This window comes from Phalacrocorax aristotelis, chromosome 7 (genome assembly GCF_949628215.1).
Source record: "Phalacrocorax aristotelis chromosome 7, bGulAri2.1, whole genome shotgun sequence".
In the NCBI taxonomy this organism is placed as follows: domain Eukaryota; kingdom Metazoa; phylum Chordata; class Aves; order Suliformes; family Phalacrocoracidae; genus Phalacrocorax; species Phalacrocorax aristotelis.
In genome coordinates this window covers 35721125-35739957 of record NC_134282.1, presented here as the reverse complement: position 1 = coordinate 35739957, position 18833 = coordinate 35721125, and the positions used below count along the sequence as shown (strand labels likewise).

General features: G+C 40.1%; 1 protein-coding gene across 10 annotated transcripts in view; it reads left to right on the top strand.

Moving 5' to 3' along the window:
* USP3 (ubiquitin specific peptidase 3) overlaps positions 1-18833 on the top strand; it is a 76409-nt gene that overhangs the window by 30843 nt on the left and 26733 nt on the right. The window contains exons 1-3 of one of the 10 annotated variants that reach the window (XM_075100046.1): positions 3480-3734; positions 5673-5711; positions 17650-17710. Coding sequence is in view for 4 of the 10 variants with exons in the window: in XM_075100038.1 (XP_074956139.1) it covers positions 750-840; positions 17650-17710 (152 nt within the window). In the remaining 6 variants the exon portion in view is untranslated. Of the gene's footprint in view, positions 1-508; positions 841-1179; positions 1925-2714; positions 3735-5573; positions 5593-5672; positions 5712-17649; positions 17711-18833 lie in introns of those variants that run through there. The other 9 variants (XM_075100038.1, XM_075100041.1, XM_075100043.1 and 6 more) reach the window with 9 other exon arrangements.

Sequence of the window (18833 nt, the reverse complement as noted above, 5' to 3'; positions counted from 1 at the left end):
AGTGTGCGTCGTAGGCTGTGCATCTTACGGAAGAGATTGCTTGAACAGAGCATCTGCCTGACCACATACCAGTTTCACTTGGACTCCCTTCACATGCAGAGAGCTGTGGCGGTTTTGCGCGCAGGGGACCCGTGCGGCCGTGGGTGCTGCCCGCGGGTGGGTGGCACAGGCCTGTCGCAGGCAGATCCAGCAGCTCTGGCCTGCCATTCACGCCCCGACTAACTAGGACAGAATTTGGGTCTGACACCGCACGTCGGACCGGAAACCTGCGGCAGAGAGCTGTGTGAAACACTTCGGAGGAGGAGATGGGGGGGACAGCGCTGGCCTTTGCCACGACGATAAACAGCCCTGCAGCCCCTTCCAACCTGCCCGTCCCCGCGGCGGCAGGCGGGCCTTGCCGGAGCAGGGCCTCTCGCGCCCGCCCTACCCATTAAGGCGGTGACCGGGGCGGTGCCGCGGGGAGCCAAGCGCCCCCGCCGTAAGGCGCGGCGCGGTACCACCCCGCCCCGACGGAAAGCGGCTCCTCGGAAAGCCCGGCATGCGGGGCGTTGGACGGGAAGCCGGCTCCTCGGAAAGCCCGGCAGGAGGCGGGGTGAGGGAGTCGTTGGGCGCGGACGGGAAGGGCGGCTGCCTGCAAAACCCGGCGGGCGGATCGCGCGGTTGGCCCTAAGATGGCTGTTGTGCGCGGGGCGCCGTTGCTGTAGTGCCGCGAGGAGCTGCCCGCCCCGCGATCCGCCACTTCGCCCGCCATGGAGTGCCCACACCTCGGCTCCAGCGTCTGCATCGCACCCGACTCGGCCAAGTTCCCGCAGGGCTCGCCCTCCTCCTGGTGCTGCAGCGGTGAGTGCGCCCGGCGCGGCCTAGGCTGCGCCGGCCTGCCCGGCTTGAGGGGGCCCGGCCGACCCGCGGCCCTCCCGCGGCGGGCGGCCGCTACTCGCCGCCGCCGGCCGCTCCTTTGTTCCCCGCGGCCGCCGCGGCTTCGCGGGGCGTTGCAGCCCCTTGGCGGGAGGGCGCCCTACGGCTGGGGGAGGGCACGGGGGAGGAAGGGGGGCTGCTCCGGTCCCCCACCCCGCCGGGGGCCGCCCCGCGGGACCCCGCTCCGGGGGCACGGGGGAGCGGGGCGGGGGGAGGGGGCGGGCAGGCAGTGCTGTGTCGCTGCTTCTTCCACCCCCTCAGCTTGCCGCGGAGCGGCCGCCACATGTCTGGGAGGCGGGGGGGGGACGGGGAGGGGGACGTGGGGCCGCCCCTACTCCTGCCGCTGCCCCGGTTTTGCCTGCGCAGCCTTGTCCAGCGGGGGAGCGCTGCCGGCCGGGCCGGGCAGCAGACTTTGTCTCGGTCGGGCGCCGGCTCCCCAAGCCCCGCCGGGCGCGAAGGAATGCGGGATCGCGGCTCCTTGCTCCTTTTGTCTGCCGGAGGAGCGGCGTGCTGAGCCCTGCCCAGGGGAAGCCTGGCCGCGGGGACCGGGGCTGAGAGGACCCGGTGGCTGCTGCAGTGTCAGCGTGTTCTTTAAATCAGTTTGAGATTACATTTTTTTTAATGTGCATTTTTGAAAGGACTTTAGAGAATGGAGTTTTAATTGGATTGCTGAGGCTAAAGGCGACGCTTGGGGCCCCCTCTTAAACCCAAGGAGCAGCTGCGTGCAACGGTCTGTGGGGTGTCTGGGAATCCCGCTCACCCACTCTGCTGTGTGGGTCGGTAGGAGTGTAGAGGTCATCTTTTTTTAGTACTTGCTCACCGATTTAATAATGTAAATCACTGTCTTTGAAACGTATCCTGTCTTCAGTACTGTCCCTTGCAGGATTTTGCGTGTTCAGGGGGGCTTTCCCTTTAAAGGTGCTGTGCCCAAGGTGTTTTAAATTTAGCTTCTGAATAGATCATTGCATGCTTCTACACAGATAATCTCCAATGATTGCTGTCATTTTTGGTACGTGTTTTTATTTGCTATAACTGTAATGTGTTTAGTTATGCTCGGTTTGAAAGTAGAAGCAACCAAGTACATTTAAAGTAGGAAGTAGGCTCCACTTAGAGCAGCAGCGTGACTTTTATGCCCGTGGGCACTGGAGAAAGGTCTTTCCTGAATGAGGCTATCAGGGAGCACTGAAACGCTAGATACATTTTTAAGGTGTTCCTTTTTTTAAAGGGAAAATGATTGTCCTTTGTCTCGCAGTATTTGTGCTTTCGTGTGGGAAGGCTGCTGCTTACTTGAGTTCTTCCCTGATTGCAATTTCCTGGAGCCAAGGTGTGGTAGTGCTGTTGCTTCCTTTGGCAAAACCAGTTATTTTACTCTGTAATGCTTTTGATTTTAGAGGGGGTACACTTTACAGTGGAATAATGTGGAGAATGATTAGAGGGAAGGAGGAGTACGTGAAAATCTGTTGTCCCTAATGTTTCTGTGCTGAAAAAAAAATTAATGACAAGAAGTCTAACTCTGTAGGTCCAGCTGTTATCTTCAGAGTATCAAGGGTAAGCAAAGTTGTCAACCAGAAGCATACGGCAGTAGGGAACCACCGTTTAGAAAGATAAAATTGCCAAAACTAAAAATATATGCTCAAATATTAAGGTAACTTCTCAAAAAATTAGCCGGTGTACAGCTACAGGACCCTGTTAGGTCTGCTGTTTCTCCATAAAGAAGTTCAGCAATTAGAACCAATTTTTCTTTGTTGTTCAGAGGTGTTTGTCCCAAACCAGCACTTACAGGGAGAGCCATTTTCTGGGCAATCAACTGATTTATTACAGCTGAGAGGCAGGAAGAAGGTGCAGGACACTTTGAGGAACTTCAATAGATTGTTGAAGATACTGTGTCTAGGGGAGTGTCTCTGTTTGCTATGCTTTTTAAGAAAATTAAAGTAATAAGACACACAGTACTCACATAGATAACTATTGGATTCTTAACAAGTGGCTAGAGAAAAAAGTATGTACATTGAACTTAAAACATTCCAACAATCAGGCTCTTGTTAATTTAAAGCAAATGAAAATTGTTCTTTTTAAAAAGGAGTTTGCATTCCTACTAGTATGGGAAAATGTGTCTCCCTTTTCAGTTCCAGTATTAGTAATATGTGATTATTGTTACATTAACTCCCTAATGGTATGTAGAGTACTGTCTTTTTCTTGTTTGTGCTCATTTTAGTGAGATAAATTTTTTAAAGAGATGGGATACTGGTTTCTGTCAATTCATAATAAATACTGTTTCTTATTTGCTGGTTTTACTGCAACTTGGTAATATAAAATTAAAATGAGAACATGCCATATATAAATTAATATGTTGTCAAAATGTAATGCACTTTCTATTGCTTTTGATGCTCTTTGCTGAGGTTCTGTGAGCTCAGTTCTTTTTGGTGGTGGTGGTGCCTCAGTTGGAGAAAAATATTTAGAAGGCAATCTGCAGTCTGTAATAACGAGGCATCTCTCATCAAGCATGTTGTCTTAAAATCACTCAGAACTTGTCATCAGTCCTGTGCTGAGTTGCTGCTGACCTTTCCAGAAAAGGAGAGTAAGATACTGATAAAGGAAGCTTTCTGGCAGCCATGTGACCTGCCAGTGGTAGCAAAACACTGCAGAATAGGTTGGAGAGCAAGTTCTTAGTTCAGCCTGCCAGTGGCTATTTTCATCATTATCTTGCATTTCTGCTATTTGAGGAGCTGGAATTGTCACGATGACTGAGTGATCCATATTGGTTAAGTACCTTTTCCTCGCCTCTCTGCAAAAACTCCTGACTGCAGCAATAACTTCACAAGGTAATATGGAGGCACTTTCGAATATTGTTATTTGATACTGAATGTTGTGTCAGTGTATAATGGAGGGGTGTTGCATTTGACACTGATATTTGAAAGTTGCTTTACTGAGGTCAGGAATTGATTAGGAGAGCATGTGCACCAGCCTGAATTGCTTTTTTGGACTAATTCTCTTCCCCTTGAGGCTACCTGACAGAGTTGTTATAGAGGTCTTGTGATGAAGGAATACTCTTAAAAAGCAGTAAGAGGAAGTATTGACAACAAATGTGTTGACTCAGGTACGAATATTTTTGCTCCAAATTAAAGAGTAATGGTGTATGTTCGTTTTTAAGTGTCTCTAGAATGTCTGTTATGTCACTGTTGTGTAGTTTGGAAGTCTGAGAGTTTAAGCACTCCTGTTTAGAAGATGGTATGCTTTCCCAGAGTATTTAATCTAGTCAAGCGTGCTCTGTACAGTAAGCGATGCAGAAAGCAGCACACATTTGCTTTGAGGGGCTTTAAGACTATGAAAAGAGAGCACAGAATGCCTTTTTGCAGATCCAGAGGCAGTTTGTTGTTGTAATTGGGCATTTAAGAGGAGACGAGATGAATATAAGGAGTAGGAATTGTACAGAAACCGAAAGTGGCTTTTAATCAGTGCTGCCATGTGAAATACTACACGCAGATGTCTGCTAATTCCAATTAGAGTGCAGTCTTTCCATGCACTTTAATTTCTGAAACCTCTGCTGAATTTGGAAGCAGAGTAGTTACAGGCGTTGGCAAGACGGCAGTGTCACAGACTGAATCAGTTGAATTTGTATGATGTGCCGCACCTTCAGCACTGTTGTGCAAATCCTGTAATTATGAAAAGTACTCTGGAACTGCTCAGATGTGGTATTTATCCACAACTTTTCATAGACTCATGAGACCACAGGGAGCCATGCCTCACCTAAGTGAGATTGCAATCTTCTAAGCATACCTGTGCAAGTCTGAAGAGTTTTTACAACTCTTTCTTCTGCATGGTTGAGGTTTCATTAGTTCTCACTGGACTCATTGGTGGTTCAATGTAGAATCTGAAGTTCGTTCTTTAGAAGAACACCTGTAGACAGGACTGTACCTGCCAAAATGGGGATTTAGTGATTTTTTTTTTTAAAGGGGAATTGTACTTCTGAAGTATGCTTAAAACTGTTGCTTTTCAGTTCGCTGTCAGTTGGCTAAATATTTTTCGTAAATAATGTAATTTTGTTAGATATTGAAGAGCAATTCTGACTGTAGACTGGTATTTCCTGCAAAAGCGAAATATATTTGTGTAGCATCTGTTTCTTGCATTCTGACTTCTGTTGAATAAGAGCTGTAATTTCACAGTTGGCCAGAAACATACATTGTGGCATTTGCAAATGACCCTGGGACCATGAAAAGTACAGAGGAGAGCTAGCATGAGGAAGCTGTTTAAGACCTAGTGAATGATGATTATGATATTAATTCAGCATATGGATTTCCGACATTTTTTCTGGGTTTGAAGTAATTTTCTAAATTACTTGGTAAATTCAGTTAGTTCAGACTAACCCCAAATATCACTGAATGCTTTATTTATATGTGACAGCAAATGTTTTGGGCCCAGCAGAACTTTCAAGAACATGACTATACTAGGTTACACTGCTTTTGATGTTTTGTTTGCTCCCCTCCCTGCCCTCCCATCCATTTTTTTCTCAGTTAAATGAGTTACACTGTTGTCTTTTCATGGGGTAGGTAACAGCATTCTGCCACACTGTTTTTTGGCCTTGGACTGTTGCAGTCAGTGCCAAAACAAATACACTGTGAAAGCTCAGGTACACAGACTTTAACCATCTTAGCTCCTTATTAGCGTTTCTTTTCCACCTCAGTGAGTATTTGTCTCTCCTTTTGCTTTTTCCTTTTTATTACTATGAGTCCTCATTTCCTCTTTCCTTCTGTTCTTACTAGATTGTAGGAGGAGCGGGAACTCACTGAAACTGGAGAGGGGTAGGTAGGACCTTCTTCCCGTGAAAAATTCTTTTCAGTCAGCTGCATGTAGACTCAGGGTAAGCTCATAAACAGTGTGTGGGCCTAATGTTCTGTATGTGGGAGGGCTATTTGTCACCCTACATCTGGAAAATGCATTTTGCCTGGAAATTACCATATTTATTCTGAATCTTAAACCACAAAATAAGTAGGTAAAAATTTTTACCTTTTTTATTCAGTCACCTAAATTTAATTTCAAAGCTGGGTAGTCTTTCAGCTGTTTCTCTGGGACACTGCAATGCAGGAATGCTTGTTAGTAACTCTACAGACTTGATAGGTTGTTATACCTCTTTACTTAAAAAGACAGCCAGGGAGTGAATTTAAAGCTTGTTAGACTTGGCGTGTTTTTAGACTCAGTCTTGTTTTCCTTAAAACGGTTAATATTTTTTTTCCCCATTTGAATCAGTTACTGATGTATGAGCCAGCCATGGGGGCAGTAGTTACCTTTGCCTGTGTGATAGAGTGTAGTGCTTCGGAACTGATTCTATTAGAAGGTGCATGTTTACTGAGGTGGGGTGAGGGTCTCAATTTTGGTATCATAAGCTAGACCTAATTTTCTTTTTAATTACAGAAAAGGGGAGTCTTTTTTTTTTCAAATACTTAGATCTTTTAAAAGTCAGTAAACATAAATTGCTGGTGATTAATATTTTCTAGATTCTCTTTCCCAGTATTTGTTTATACTCTTTACTCAACAGATCACATGCTGTCGCAAAACTTGAAGGTTAGCTGAAGAAAGACTACTTCAGCAGAAAGTAGTTGTCAGACATTCAATACATAGCCTTTGCTTAGAAACTAGATCTAATGTTCATGATGATTTTGAAGATAAATTTTGAAGGACAGATTTTACTACTCACTGTTTTGAAGTATTTTATAGTCTAATTAAAAAAAATGTTTTGGAATGACTCTTTGAAGTGTACCATATGGTAAGGAGACAGGATAGTCTGAGGCATTGTGGAAGTGGGATATATAAGCCACACACAACTGTGTAGGAGAGAGACTCTTGATTTATCCACAGATTAGTGCAAGTCACATTATAGCTGGTTTAAATGTAAGCAGGATAATAACTTTCACCCACCTTTCCCAAGCCCTTCAAGATGTGCAGGTGTTAAACAAGATCATTGCATTATTCCTACTCTGTTTTTCTAATTGTTGCAAGGTGTTAAGGCCAACAGAGTGAGACTAGTTAATTTTTTTTGTTGCATCTGTGTCTGAGGTTCATAGAGTGAAAGTTTCATACCTGACGTTTGGAAAGGAATTAAGCTTTGAGCCATTTCTCATTTGATCATTGCCATTCACTTCATTTAGTAACCTGCTTATGCTTCCCTTTCTGTTTTAACAAACATTCATTAACTAGGTGAAAAGTGGTTAAAGGCCATTAATTAAAATAATCCATGGAGGTTAGAAAGTGCAGCTTAATCAGAAGTTTAGATCTGAAAAATATTTAAGGCTTTTCTGACTTTTACGTTGAGGTTATTGGAGGAAGCAGTTTCTATTGTAGAGTGAATTAGAATAATAGCTGATGAAAATATTCATTGCTTTATGGTGTCCTTGTTATGGGAGCAGTGTAAGATTTTGTGTCCTTAATGATTAATTTCCTTGATTATCAGAGGGTGTTGTAAACTGTACATGATGTGATAAATACACTTACCTTTCAGCAGTCTTAAGTGGTATGTGAAAGCAATCCTCTAGTAGTTGGGGTTCCCCCCCCCTTTGGAATATCTTGTAAATGTAGCTATGAAATTTCATTGACAGATTTGATTACCCATTTGAATCTAATTGCAATACCCAAAGGCAACCTGGCAAAATAAGGTGATTCTTCTGGAAGTTAGCCCCCCTCCCAAATATTGCAGGCAGACAGCTTTATAACTTTAAAGTCACATGGTACACTCAGGCTTGGGGGTGGGGGTTGGAGGTCCTTACCAATACCAAACGGGCTGACTCATGAGAACATCATTTAGTATTCTGTGTGACAGTGGGCATCTGCTTGTCCATGTCAAAATACAGGTGCATTTTCTCAAGATAGCCACAACCCTTTTAAAAACTTTTTTTTTTAACATTTGGTTCATAAGTTTTTCATTTGGTAATGTTTTTGTCCACAGAGCATTTAATTTCTTTATTTTTTTTGTTGACAGGGATAGTTAGTAATGTGTCTTTTGCTAGTATTGGGGAAGTAGGAATGAAATAGTGGGGACTACAAAAAGTAAATTAATGACTAGGTTATATAAAGAAGGCAAGAATCCTTCTTGCTTTCTTCTCCCTCCTATTTCTAGCTTGACTCTTTTGACCGGAGATTGATTGCTAACTGACTCAAGAAGATTCCTTTCCTTAAGGGTTTAGAAATTATGTTACACTGTTGGCTTTGCTGTGCTTTTTCTGGCTGCTGTCTGAAAATGAATATTTATGTCTTGCTCTAACAGAGATTGAATAATTTTTTTTTTTCTTGGCATGCTACGACTGGAATGAGGAACAATATCAGTGAGGGCTAGAAAGCATTTAATTTTAGAATATAGAAGTGTGTGTGTATGTATGTATTTAAATTTAGATACTAACTAGTTATCAAAGTAGCCAAACCACTAGAAATTGTTCTTAGAATGTAAAGGAGAAATGGAGGCAATAATTTTTTAGCAAATGCTTTTGGCTGTGATTATTCATAAAATAAGCCTGTTCCTGATGTGTTACTGCCTTTTTTTTTTTCTTCCTTCTAAATAATGTATGTTTTCTCACTGTTGCTTTCAGGTAGGATGTGATTTATGTGGTGTCAGCAGTTAATCTTCCCATGTACATTTCTTGACCTAAAGTTTGACTTGACACATAAAGACTAAATTATCAAAAAATATAGCACTACTGTAGCCTGAGAGCTGAGCATCTCTGTGTGTGATTGGTAGTGCTAAGTGACCGTATTTCTTTACCATAACGAAAGAGTACGCTGTGCTGCTGCTGTGTGTGTTTGTATGTTGTTGCTAGAGGTGATCTGTCTTGGGTTTTGCACCTTCTTTTTTTTCTTCCTCCTCTTTTTTTTCTTCCCTCTCTCACCTCCCCCCAGTTTGTTTAACCACTTCCTCGGGAACTGACATGTCTTTACACTGGTTGAAGGAAGTGTTTCTTACCTATCTGTCTGCTTTTTCCACTACTGAATTAAGAATATAGGCAGACAAAAAAGCATGCATTTTTTAACTTCCAAGTTTTTCAGTGTGGAATTCTGATTGCATAATCAAAATACTGAACTGTAAGCCAATGTGGTTGGTGAATTACATGCAGATGAAGCTAATCACATTGTTCTCTGACAAATATTTTTCAGTGTTTGGAATGTGTTGGGGACTTCGATGACCTATTTATTCTATGAGAAATTGTTCACGTACCTGTGTTCTATATTCTTACTCAGTTGTTCAGTATGTCTGAATTATATATGGTTTTCCATTGCAATGGAGTGGTTCACTGTAACCATCTGTGAAATTTTTTACGTGAGACTGAGCAATGCTTTTATTTAGTGACAAAAAGGAGGAAACCACATGCACTGTTACACATGAGCACAAATATTACTTGATTTCATAAGTTTATTCAATATCACAAAATGACATTGTTTTCTCACAAAAAAAACTTAATCTTTCTGGTTTTGGTTGAAAGATAATAGCAGAAAAAATAACTGTTTGGCTTTTTTTTCCATAGCTATAAGGTGAGGGTTTGTTTCTTTCTTTAAATGTTCTTCAGAGTCTGTTTGAATTCTCTTACATTTGAATGTGATTTGAGTTAGGCTAAGACTTGATGCTGTTGAGACTTCTGTTCCTTGTGCATCTCTCTGTTATGAGGGTATGAAACACCAAAAGAATGATTAAAATTTTTGTGGTGTTAGTAATGCTTACCAAGAAACTTACTTCCTTGTAAATTCTCTTGCTTTGGTTTAAATGTAATTTAAATTTCATCTTTTTGTATCTTTTCCTCTAGTACGTGGGTGTTAGCTCATTTTTTTAAAAAAACAAAACATTTTAAATAATATAATTAAAAACCATTTCCCCTTCTGTCTGGTTTCATTTTTACTAGAATGCTGTTTTTCTAAAATGGGCAATAAAGATGTCTACCAAAAAACACTTATGTAAAATATTGTTAAATAGAATATTTTTCTAATACCAGACAGTTTAGAACAAATTCGGTCCATTTATGCACTTGTAATGGGGCCGACGATAGGATATAGAAAGAAGTGCTTTATGTGAAATAAAGTTAGAAAACAAATGGGAATACTCTTTAAAACCTAAACAGTAAAACAGCTGGCTTGTAAGGTATAGAACATAGTCTCTAGTTTTCAGAGCCTGTAACATTCCTTTCTCCTGCATTCTTTGTCCAGAATGGGGCTAACTGTGCAAAGGTTTAAAAAACACTCTTGTTAACATTTACTTCCTTTTTCAGTCACCTGGTTTTCATTACAGTTACCCATCTGGAATTGACTAGCCTTAAGTTCTTAAAATGTAGAGCAGATCCTTTTAGCAGATGCATATACAGTTTAAACACACCATTCCCCAGCCCCCCCAAAAAACTCAACCCCAAACAAAAAACCCCCTATAATCAACAAACATAGACTTTTAACTCAGTGTTTGAGTTCTGGAGCCTACTTCTAGATTATAAAATAATGTTAGCATTCTGCTTGGACTTAGTGCACTTCTGTGAATGTTAATGCCTGCCCTGACTTATGATTTTTACCAATATGTTTAGCTGAGATACTAATTTCAGTATTTTGTATTTCTCCTGAATGTAAACAGTCAATAGAGTCAAATAATAAAGCCTGCATGTATGCTTGTAGTAACTGCCTGTTCTAAATACATGAAAGAATGCAAAGTCAAAAACTGGGAACATGATCAGTTGTGTTAATACATGTGTACTTAGTATTAAGTAACTTTTGTTGCCTGTTATGAATTTTTACATGATGCCTGTAAAAATGCTGACTTACCTTGGAGGACATCTATGTTTTTTTAGGCTTCTTAGATTCTGCTAATAAAGTGGTTTTTTTCAGTGCCAGAGTGTCAGATTCTGCACATATCCAGACGTTCTGCAGTCTTGACTGAAGTTTTGTGATGAGAAAGACTTCTTGGTTTTTGCCCTGAGAAGCTGTTTTATTGTATGTGTGGGTTTCTAACTGAGTTTATGGGCCAGAAGGAATGAGTACACATGGCTCTGTAATATTGTGATTTGGCTAGTTCATTGTAAGTGGAAAATCCTTCGTTCCAGTCTCAATTCTAATGACTGAATGTTTTGTGGATTTTGAATATAGAACGCATGGATATTCATTGCTGCAGAAACTGCAGCCTAGGTAAAAGCTGTAAATGCTAGGTGTGGTGAAAGTTGTACTCTCTTGCTTTGTCTCACTGTTGCCCTGAGTAACTATTTATTCATGGGAAGTGCCATCTTTAACAAAAGCGAACTGTCAGTCCTCCCTCAGCATTTAGTAGTAGTCTGGAAGGAAGGCCTTCCAAGGGTACGAGGTGTGCGTATTAAACCTGAGGCATTCACGTCTTGAATGAATGGTATTGCATGGAGAAAGCTCTTCAGCTGATTTATTCAGGCTTTGAAAAGACATTGTGCCTGCATCCAGAGGGAGTTCCAGAGCTGTAAATTCCCCTGGTGGGCAGAGCCTTTTTGCAACCCCAACACGTAAGCCCAGAGGAGCGACAACATGCAACATGTTTGTCGTCTTGGTATTTCTCATAAGCTAATGATGTGAGCAATTCCATACTTAGAGTACTGGCTTTGATAGATGACTCTCTCAGATGCCTGATACTTCTTGTATATTGTATATGGGAACTTCTAGGTGTTTAATTTAGAGCTGTTTTGGCAAGTGACCTTAAGTTTTGTGTAGAGTTTTGGGGTGCCTTATCCTTACCTGCAAGTAAAATGACATAAAGGACTAAGGTATTACGGCTAGTAAGCTTGATTCTGGTCTATGCTGATAAAATTCTTTTGGTAAATTATTTGATCTCTCATTCTCCATTTGTCAGTCTGTAAAATGGGAGTCGGATCTCTGAGAAATGCTCTGAATCCTGTGACTGAAAAACTGAATTTGAGATGTTGCTACTAAAGGGGTTTGCATGATTTTGCTTAGATGTTTAGAGTTTTGTATTCCTACCACTTGTGATAATTTCCCAGAATTTTTTGCATGCAAGTTTCTCTCACCTTTACTCCCAGGTCTTTGGAGGAGGCAGCTTTCAGTCTGATTCCTTAGGCCTGGTGTGTCACAGACAGAAGAATTGTGCTTCACAAAGCAGGGGTTTCACATTTTGGTATGCTGCTTGTTGCTGCTTTTCTCTTCAAATGTTGTTAGTGGAGACTGCCCAGCTCTTTTTTTTTTTTGCTGTATTTGTCAGGTTCTTTTAGGAGCAAACTGTAGAGTAACATTGCCCTGCTACCAAATCTTAATTAAACAGGGCATGGAGGGATTGTTAGGCAAAATGAAGTTAAAGGTATGAGAAAGGAAAAGTAAATCTATTTCTCTAGAATACTTTAATGATATTCTTGCTTTTTTTTTTGATACACTTGTGTGTGTGTGTGTACACACACATAGCATGTGTATACATGCTGCACATACAGTATGCTATACATATGTAGCACTTATATGTGTTCTGTCACCAAGTGCTTACATTTGTGGGACAGCTTGCTCAGCGCAGCATCAGTATACCAGTGGAGCCACAACTATATAAATATTGTTCCTTGTGCAGATGCTGTGTGGAGTAACAGCGGCCTTTTTCAGTTTAGCTTGTATCAGTGTAGCTGACCTTCTATGTCAACATAAACTGAACTGGAATAAAGTAACTTAGTCCAAGGGTGTTTCTGGGCAGGTCATTATGTTATTGTAGTTTAACCATATAATTATACAAGTAAGATAGTAGTGTTGGTACAGCTCCTTTTGAGAACAAAGTCCAAAGTGTAAAGGCTGTGGAGAGGATTGGAAATACTTTAATGACCCTAATCTTGTTTCCATTCAGTGTGCTCTTAACAGAAGGACCCAAGTATTGCTCTTATTGTGCTGATATTTTGTGGACTTTTCTTTAGCGATGTAGTAAAGGACTATTTTAACTCTTGGATTTAAGCACAGTTCTGTAGTAGCTATGGCCTCAGGTCACTAGTGCTCCCGTGAGTGGCAAAGCCACCGCTTTGCATTGATCACATGGCTTGCTACAGCCAGATATCTGGTGGACACTATATCTTGCAGGTTTCTTAACTTGGCTGCCTTACAGAAGCTGCTTCCTGTTGGTCTCCTCCTCTTCCTGCTTCTTTTTTCTTTTGCCAGTTTCTAAATTATGCAGTGTGCTATTTAAACAGAACTATTTGTTTCAGCGGTTGTCTGTATACTTTTACATAGTTGTAACTTTCCTACAGTGGAAATCTGAAGTTTTGTTCTGTAAGGAATGCAGTGTTTGCCAGGCATTTTCATGCTTCACAAGACTGCACTTGGAGTCACTTTTCAATACGCAAAATAAAGTCAAGATTAAGTAGTACACATCTCGGCGATTGTGACAGTAAGATGGGGTGAGGGCCATGTGATGAGAGTGCCAAACTGCTTAGCCATATCTTACTGATTCTTCTTGGCATAACTCGATGAAAATTATTTATCAGGATGATTTACAGCGAGTGGAGCCTGGAGGGGAGAGGGTTGTCTCAGAAAGTTCCCATAGTTATGTACGAGTCTGTATATAGTGGTGTTTGGTTGTTTGTTCTCTTGGGAATGGATTGATACTTCTCTTCCTTTACAGAGGGCTTTGTAGGCTGTATAACAAAGGAGTATTCAGATTTCACTTAGGGAAGTAGTTCTGTAAAAGATTGTATTCCTCCTTCCTGTTACATAATGAAAAAATAAGTTTATAAGCTTCTGAATAAGCTGATACTGATGTAAAATGGCAATTGACTTACTGTTTCAGGCAACACTGTGGCATTGCAGATTTGCTTTCCCTTTTCTTTTGACCATGCTAGTATCATTTTTGCCTAACTGCTTCAAGTGATTCTAAAAGTATAGCAAAATGAGGCAGTTGGTAACCATTGCAGTAGCCACTTTAGTTCAAGCTGAGAAAGCAGCCAGTGTTTCTTAGCCTGTATACCACTAAATAAAGTGTAACAAACACAGATAATTCAGATTTTTTAATATGGTTAAGATGTTTGTTGAATATAACTTTATTCCAAAGTAGGAAGTACGCCCTTCCTCCTTTTTTTTTTTTTAAATATCACTAAAAAACCCCACCAAATCCCAATTGGAATACTGATTATTGAGGGAAGACATACGTACCTGTACAAATGGATTTGAGAGTCTTTCCTCATGATTCTGTGTAACTGTCTGACCTGAAAGACCTGAAAGCCCAGGTCTGTTTTAAGGACCAAGTTCCAGGGCTGTGTAATGTGCTTTGAATTGAGAAGGGATTTGCTGTGGATCTGTCTCTCTTGTTTCTGGTCTACTTTTAAGCCTAGTGCCTTCATGTCAGTACCACATCTGAAAGGAATAATGTGGACTTTCTTTACAGATGAAGCCAAAGTGTCTACCTTTAACTTAAATTATCAGCAGTTCAGGGCAGTGACTCTGCTTTCGCTGTGCACTCCATGGTGCCTGCCTCTGTTAGAGTCCTGACTAATGCCTGAAGCTCCTGGCCTAATCTAATTTATTAATAGCAAGTAACAGATGGTAACTGCTTCAAGATCTGAATTGAGGAATACGTAGAGAGCCAAGCTTTAATACAGGTATCTACTGAGCCAACCTCAGAGAAATACAGAATGCAATCTTTAGCAACCTTTAAAAAAATCAATTGTGTAATCCTCTCAGAACAGAACAGCTGCAGGTCACAAATTTAATACTGGCTTCTGTGTTTAATCTTAGTGGGAGTCACTTCCATGTTATTCAAGTTCTTTGTGGGAGGAGATGTTTGTGCAGAAGATATAAACTACACATTTCTAATGTGATGCAATAGGAGCAAAAATCTTCCTAAAAGCTAAAGCAAACAAATGAGCCATCTTTTCCTATTCCCTGATGTGAGAGATGGAACATTTTAGTGGACACTAACTTTTTGGCATTGTGCAATTAGTGGACTCATTTGCTGGCTTTGTGCAGAACACTTAAACCTTGTGTGAACTCTGCAGAGTGAGCACTGCTTCAGTGTAATTTAACACTTGAGAAGCAAGTAGTGCTGGCATTTAAAACACCTGAATGTGAAACTGTAATTGTATGGTACATGGTGGAAGGTAAAAATAAGAGTTTACATTGTAATGCTTTGACCTACTGGTTGAGAACCAGTTCTGTACACAGACGATAACATATTGAAAGGAAAAAATGCTATTTCAAAGTGGGAGATTTTTGCTGGGATTTTAATTCTACGAAGGTGGTTACATGTTCCTGGCAAGGGAAGTGTAGGGTAGTAGTTTGTTCATGCAGCACTTAATCTGTGTTTAAGCGCATGAATGGTTTTGGCTTCTGTTTCCTTCTGGTTAATTTTTTACCTTTCAGTTTGTGTAATACAGGAAAATAAAATTGTATTAGGTTAAACTGGTGGTCCATTTAGCCTGTTTTTAACTGATGGCTATTTAAGGTCTTCCCTTTCTCTTCTGTTTGCCAGTGCCAAGCATTGGTTTTCTCACTAACATTTTGGTCAAATGAGACAAACTTCTTCCACTTTTCTAACTAGAAATGTAGGGCCAAAACAGCTCTACCTGGCTATCATTTGACTATTGCAAGATTACAATCACAGTTGTGGTAACCTATCAACTTTAGAAATAGGAAAATTTGGTTTTGGAAAACCAAAACCAGAAAACTGAATCATGTGAGAAAATGTGTTTCTCAAGTGAAGCAATAATTGCAGCAGCTGAAGAAAACAATTCTGGAGTCTTTACTAAAGAGTTTAAAGTAGTTACTTCAAATAATATTTCTGTGGAATGTGCTTTTTTTCCTGGTGAACATAGTAAAATTCCTAGTGTTAAACATTCCTTGGGTTGGGCCTGTGAATTGAAATACAACAGCTATTTGTAATAATGAATTCAAATCCAGAAAAGAATTCTTTAAGAAGCAGTGTTAGCTAGCTTAATTTTCCATCTGATTTAAATAAAAAAGGCAAATTCTAATGGTGGAAAAGTTTGAAAGAGCTATTATACAGGTAAGCTAGTTGCTTTTTTACCCTGGTTAAAAATTGACCCCCTCCTTGCTTTTTCTTTTTAATTAGCCTTTAATTTGGTAAAGAAACTTCTTTTATTATTGTTAGCTTAGTTTTTCCTGGTATCCTCTGATCTTAACAGTTTGATATGTACCATGGTTTGTAGCTTGGTGAATGTATTTTTGAGTTTTGCTAGAAGTCCTGAATTAGCCTGCTCAGGTGATCCAGTCCTGGAGCAGCTTCTGCACATGCTTTATTTTTCCCAGTTCCTTTCTCTAAGGTGTGACTCCAGATAGAGAAGGCTGTTCTTAAGCTTTCCACAATAAACAGCAATATAAATGATTTACATGTATGCTAGGGTTTAATCCTCTTCTCTTTGTCCCTTCTTCCCTCTGGCCTCACAAACCCTTGTGTTTCTGATGTTTTATTTTTCCTCTGTTACTCTTAACTGGCTGCGCCAAGAAGCAGTTATTTATAGCACATACAAAAATTAGGTGGCATCATAGCCTTTTGTGTTTTTGGGATAATTGAAGTCACTGTCTTATTGTTTTCTGCCCTTGCAGAAGTGCACTTAGCATTTAATTTTTCTTTTCTCATGACATTATTTGGGTATTTGAAAGTGTGATCCTATTTCTGTAAATACTGTGGTAACGGATAGTTGTTTACAATTTTACTTCGTTCAAATTTGTGTTGTATATCTCAGCATCCCTTCTTCAATGACATGATCCAAATGGGAATTCCTCACAAAATTTGAGGGTTCAGTAACAATTTAGTTGTAGTTCCAAAATTCCTATTCTTTATAAAGATGCATATACTTTTTCTTGACTTGACTAATGGAAATTTTGCTCTGCTTGCCTGTTTTACTGTATTCTGTCTACATGGGGTATTTATTGAGATTTTGTTTCTGATCTGAATTTGCAGAGTTTGTTACTGGGTTGGGGTAGGAGTTGGAATATCCTGTTTCTATGACTCTACCCTGGGATGGTGTTTCATCATTTTCCAGTATCTGCTGTTTTATCCCTTTAAGCCCTGTAGCTTAAAAACATCCATGTTTATTTAAGTTAAGTTTTCTAGACTTAGAAGACAGCTAAAGAATTAGCTAACATCTTCTGGCGTCTTGAATAGATTGTGAAGCACAGCACTGTGTTACATTTTAACCTTTCAGCTTCTTGGGCATGACTAAAAGTGTAAAATCTATATGGATAAAGCCTTTACCAGCACTGCAGCATAGAAATATGTATTGTATAGATGGTGCGTATCATGCATTGCACAGTAATCTATTCTGTGTACTTCTTATCAGATTGCCAGGCTTTCTTGCAATATCTTCTTTAAAATGGCTTCCTGTATAACTAGTTTTACGAAACAGAAGTGAAGTGCTGTGGCTTTTTTTCCTGTGTTTGGTGGACTTCTTACTAAAAGCCAAAAGAAAAGGTTTTAAACTTTACCAGTGTGTTTGCTACTTGTGCTTCTGTTATTTCTGTATTATATTTCAAAATCAAGTAGACCTCATGTGGATGTAATTAAAAAAAAATTATTCATGGAAAGTAACACATAAATGTGTAGCCTGCAACTAAAACCCAAGCCAGAAGGCGGCTAATGTGCTTTAGTGTAAGTAGGTCCTCAGTCTTAGTTTAGTCCCTAATATAGGTTAATGAACATGACCATATAACTGTGCTGCTAAGGTGGAGTCATCAGAGCTATTGCTAGTGCTCAGGATGTGTTATACAACTGTAATATTAGAGCCAATTCATTTGATGCTTTTTTGTTTTTGTTTTTTTAATCTTTTATAGTGTGCCGGTCAAATAAAAGTCCATGGGTCTGTCTGACGTGCTCAAGTGTCCATTGTGGAAGGTGGGTAAAAAGCATTAGTGCGCAAATTTTTTAATCAGACCTTTGTCTTTTTCTCTTGTTGCTCAACTCTGGGGCAGTGCATTCAAAATTTTCCTGAATGCCTTATAATTCCCTGAAATAAACCTTTCATGATCTCATTTAGCATTGTATGTTTATACTGAACACACTTCTTTGCTACCTTATGAGAGTCCATAGATTATACTCAACTTTTTTTTCTCTCAAAGAAAAGTGTACCGCGAATGTGATTGCTCAGCTCAAAAAGTGCCTGGAGAACTGCTAAATCAGTGGATTATTGTAAAGTTCCATTCTGTAAAAGATGTTTTTATCATAATAAGATTAAACCAATAAGAATTCTTGGAAACCCACAAATGCAAAGTTGGCACAGCTTATTTTGAGGGAAAACAGCAACTGTCCAGCTTAGACAGAAAATACCTTAAGTATACTGTAGTATAGTTTTGGAACAAAGTTACTGCTGTAACGTAGAAGGACTAGCTACCATCACAATTCCTCCAGAGTACACCTTGTTTTTGTCTGTGTTAGTTGAAGTACACCAAAATAATTTGTAGAGCTATGACACAATCAGTGCTGTTATTTATATGTCAGGACAATTGTGGAAAATTCACTGCTACATAAATGTTTGAGATGCATGTATTAATGAGAATGCAGTTAGCATTGCCATTTAGACTGTATCTGAGATGTGAACATGTTTTCATCTGTAGGGTAACAGCTGTGCTGGCATGGTTTTGTTCTGGAAAAGCATTATTAAACTTAGTGACTTTCTCTTTTAAAGTGGGTTCAATAAACTCTAGGTTTTGTTTCTTAAATCTGTGTAGCAGTATGTGCCACAATTTTAATTATGTCTCTGTCAGTTTTCAGCACAAACCCCTTTTTCTCTTCATTAATTTTATAAATTTATACTTGCCGAGAGCTAGGAGAGGGGGAGCTAATTCATGTTATGTGATGGTGTGAAATAAATAGTTTGGAATTTTTGTTATCAATTTAAAAAAATACTACTGTCCACATAGGACCTTTCTTGTGGGCAGTTAGTAGCCATTGAGTTGGTTATTTATGCAGTTTGTTTTGACTTTTCAAACTGTTCCCATCCTTAGAATGGAAAATAACA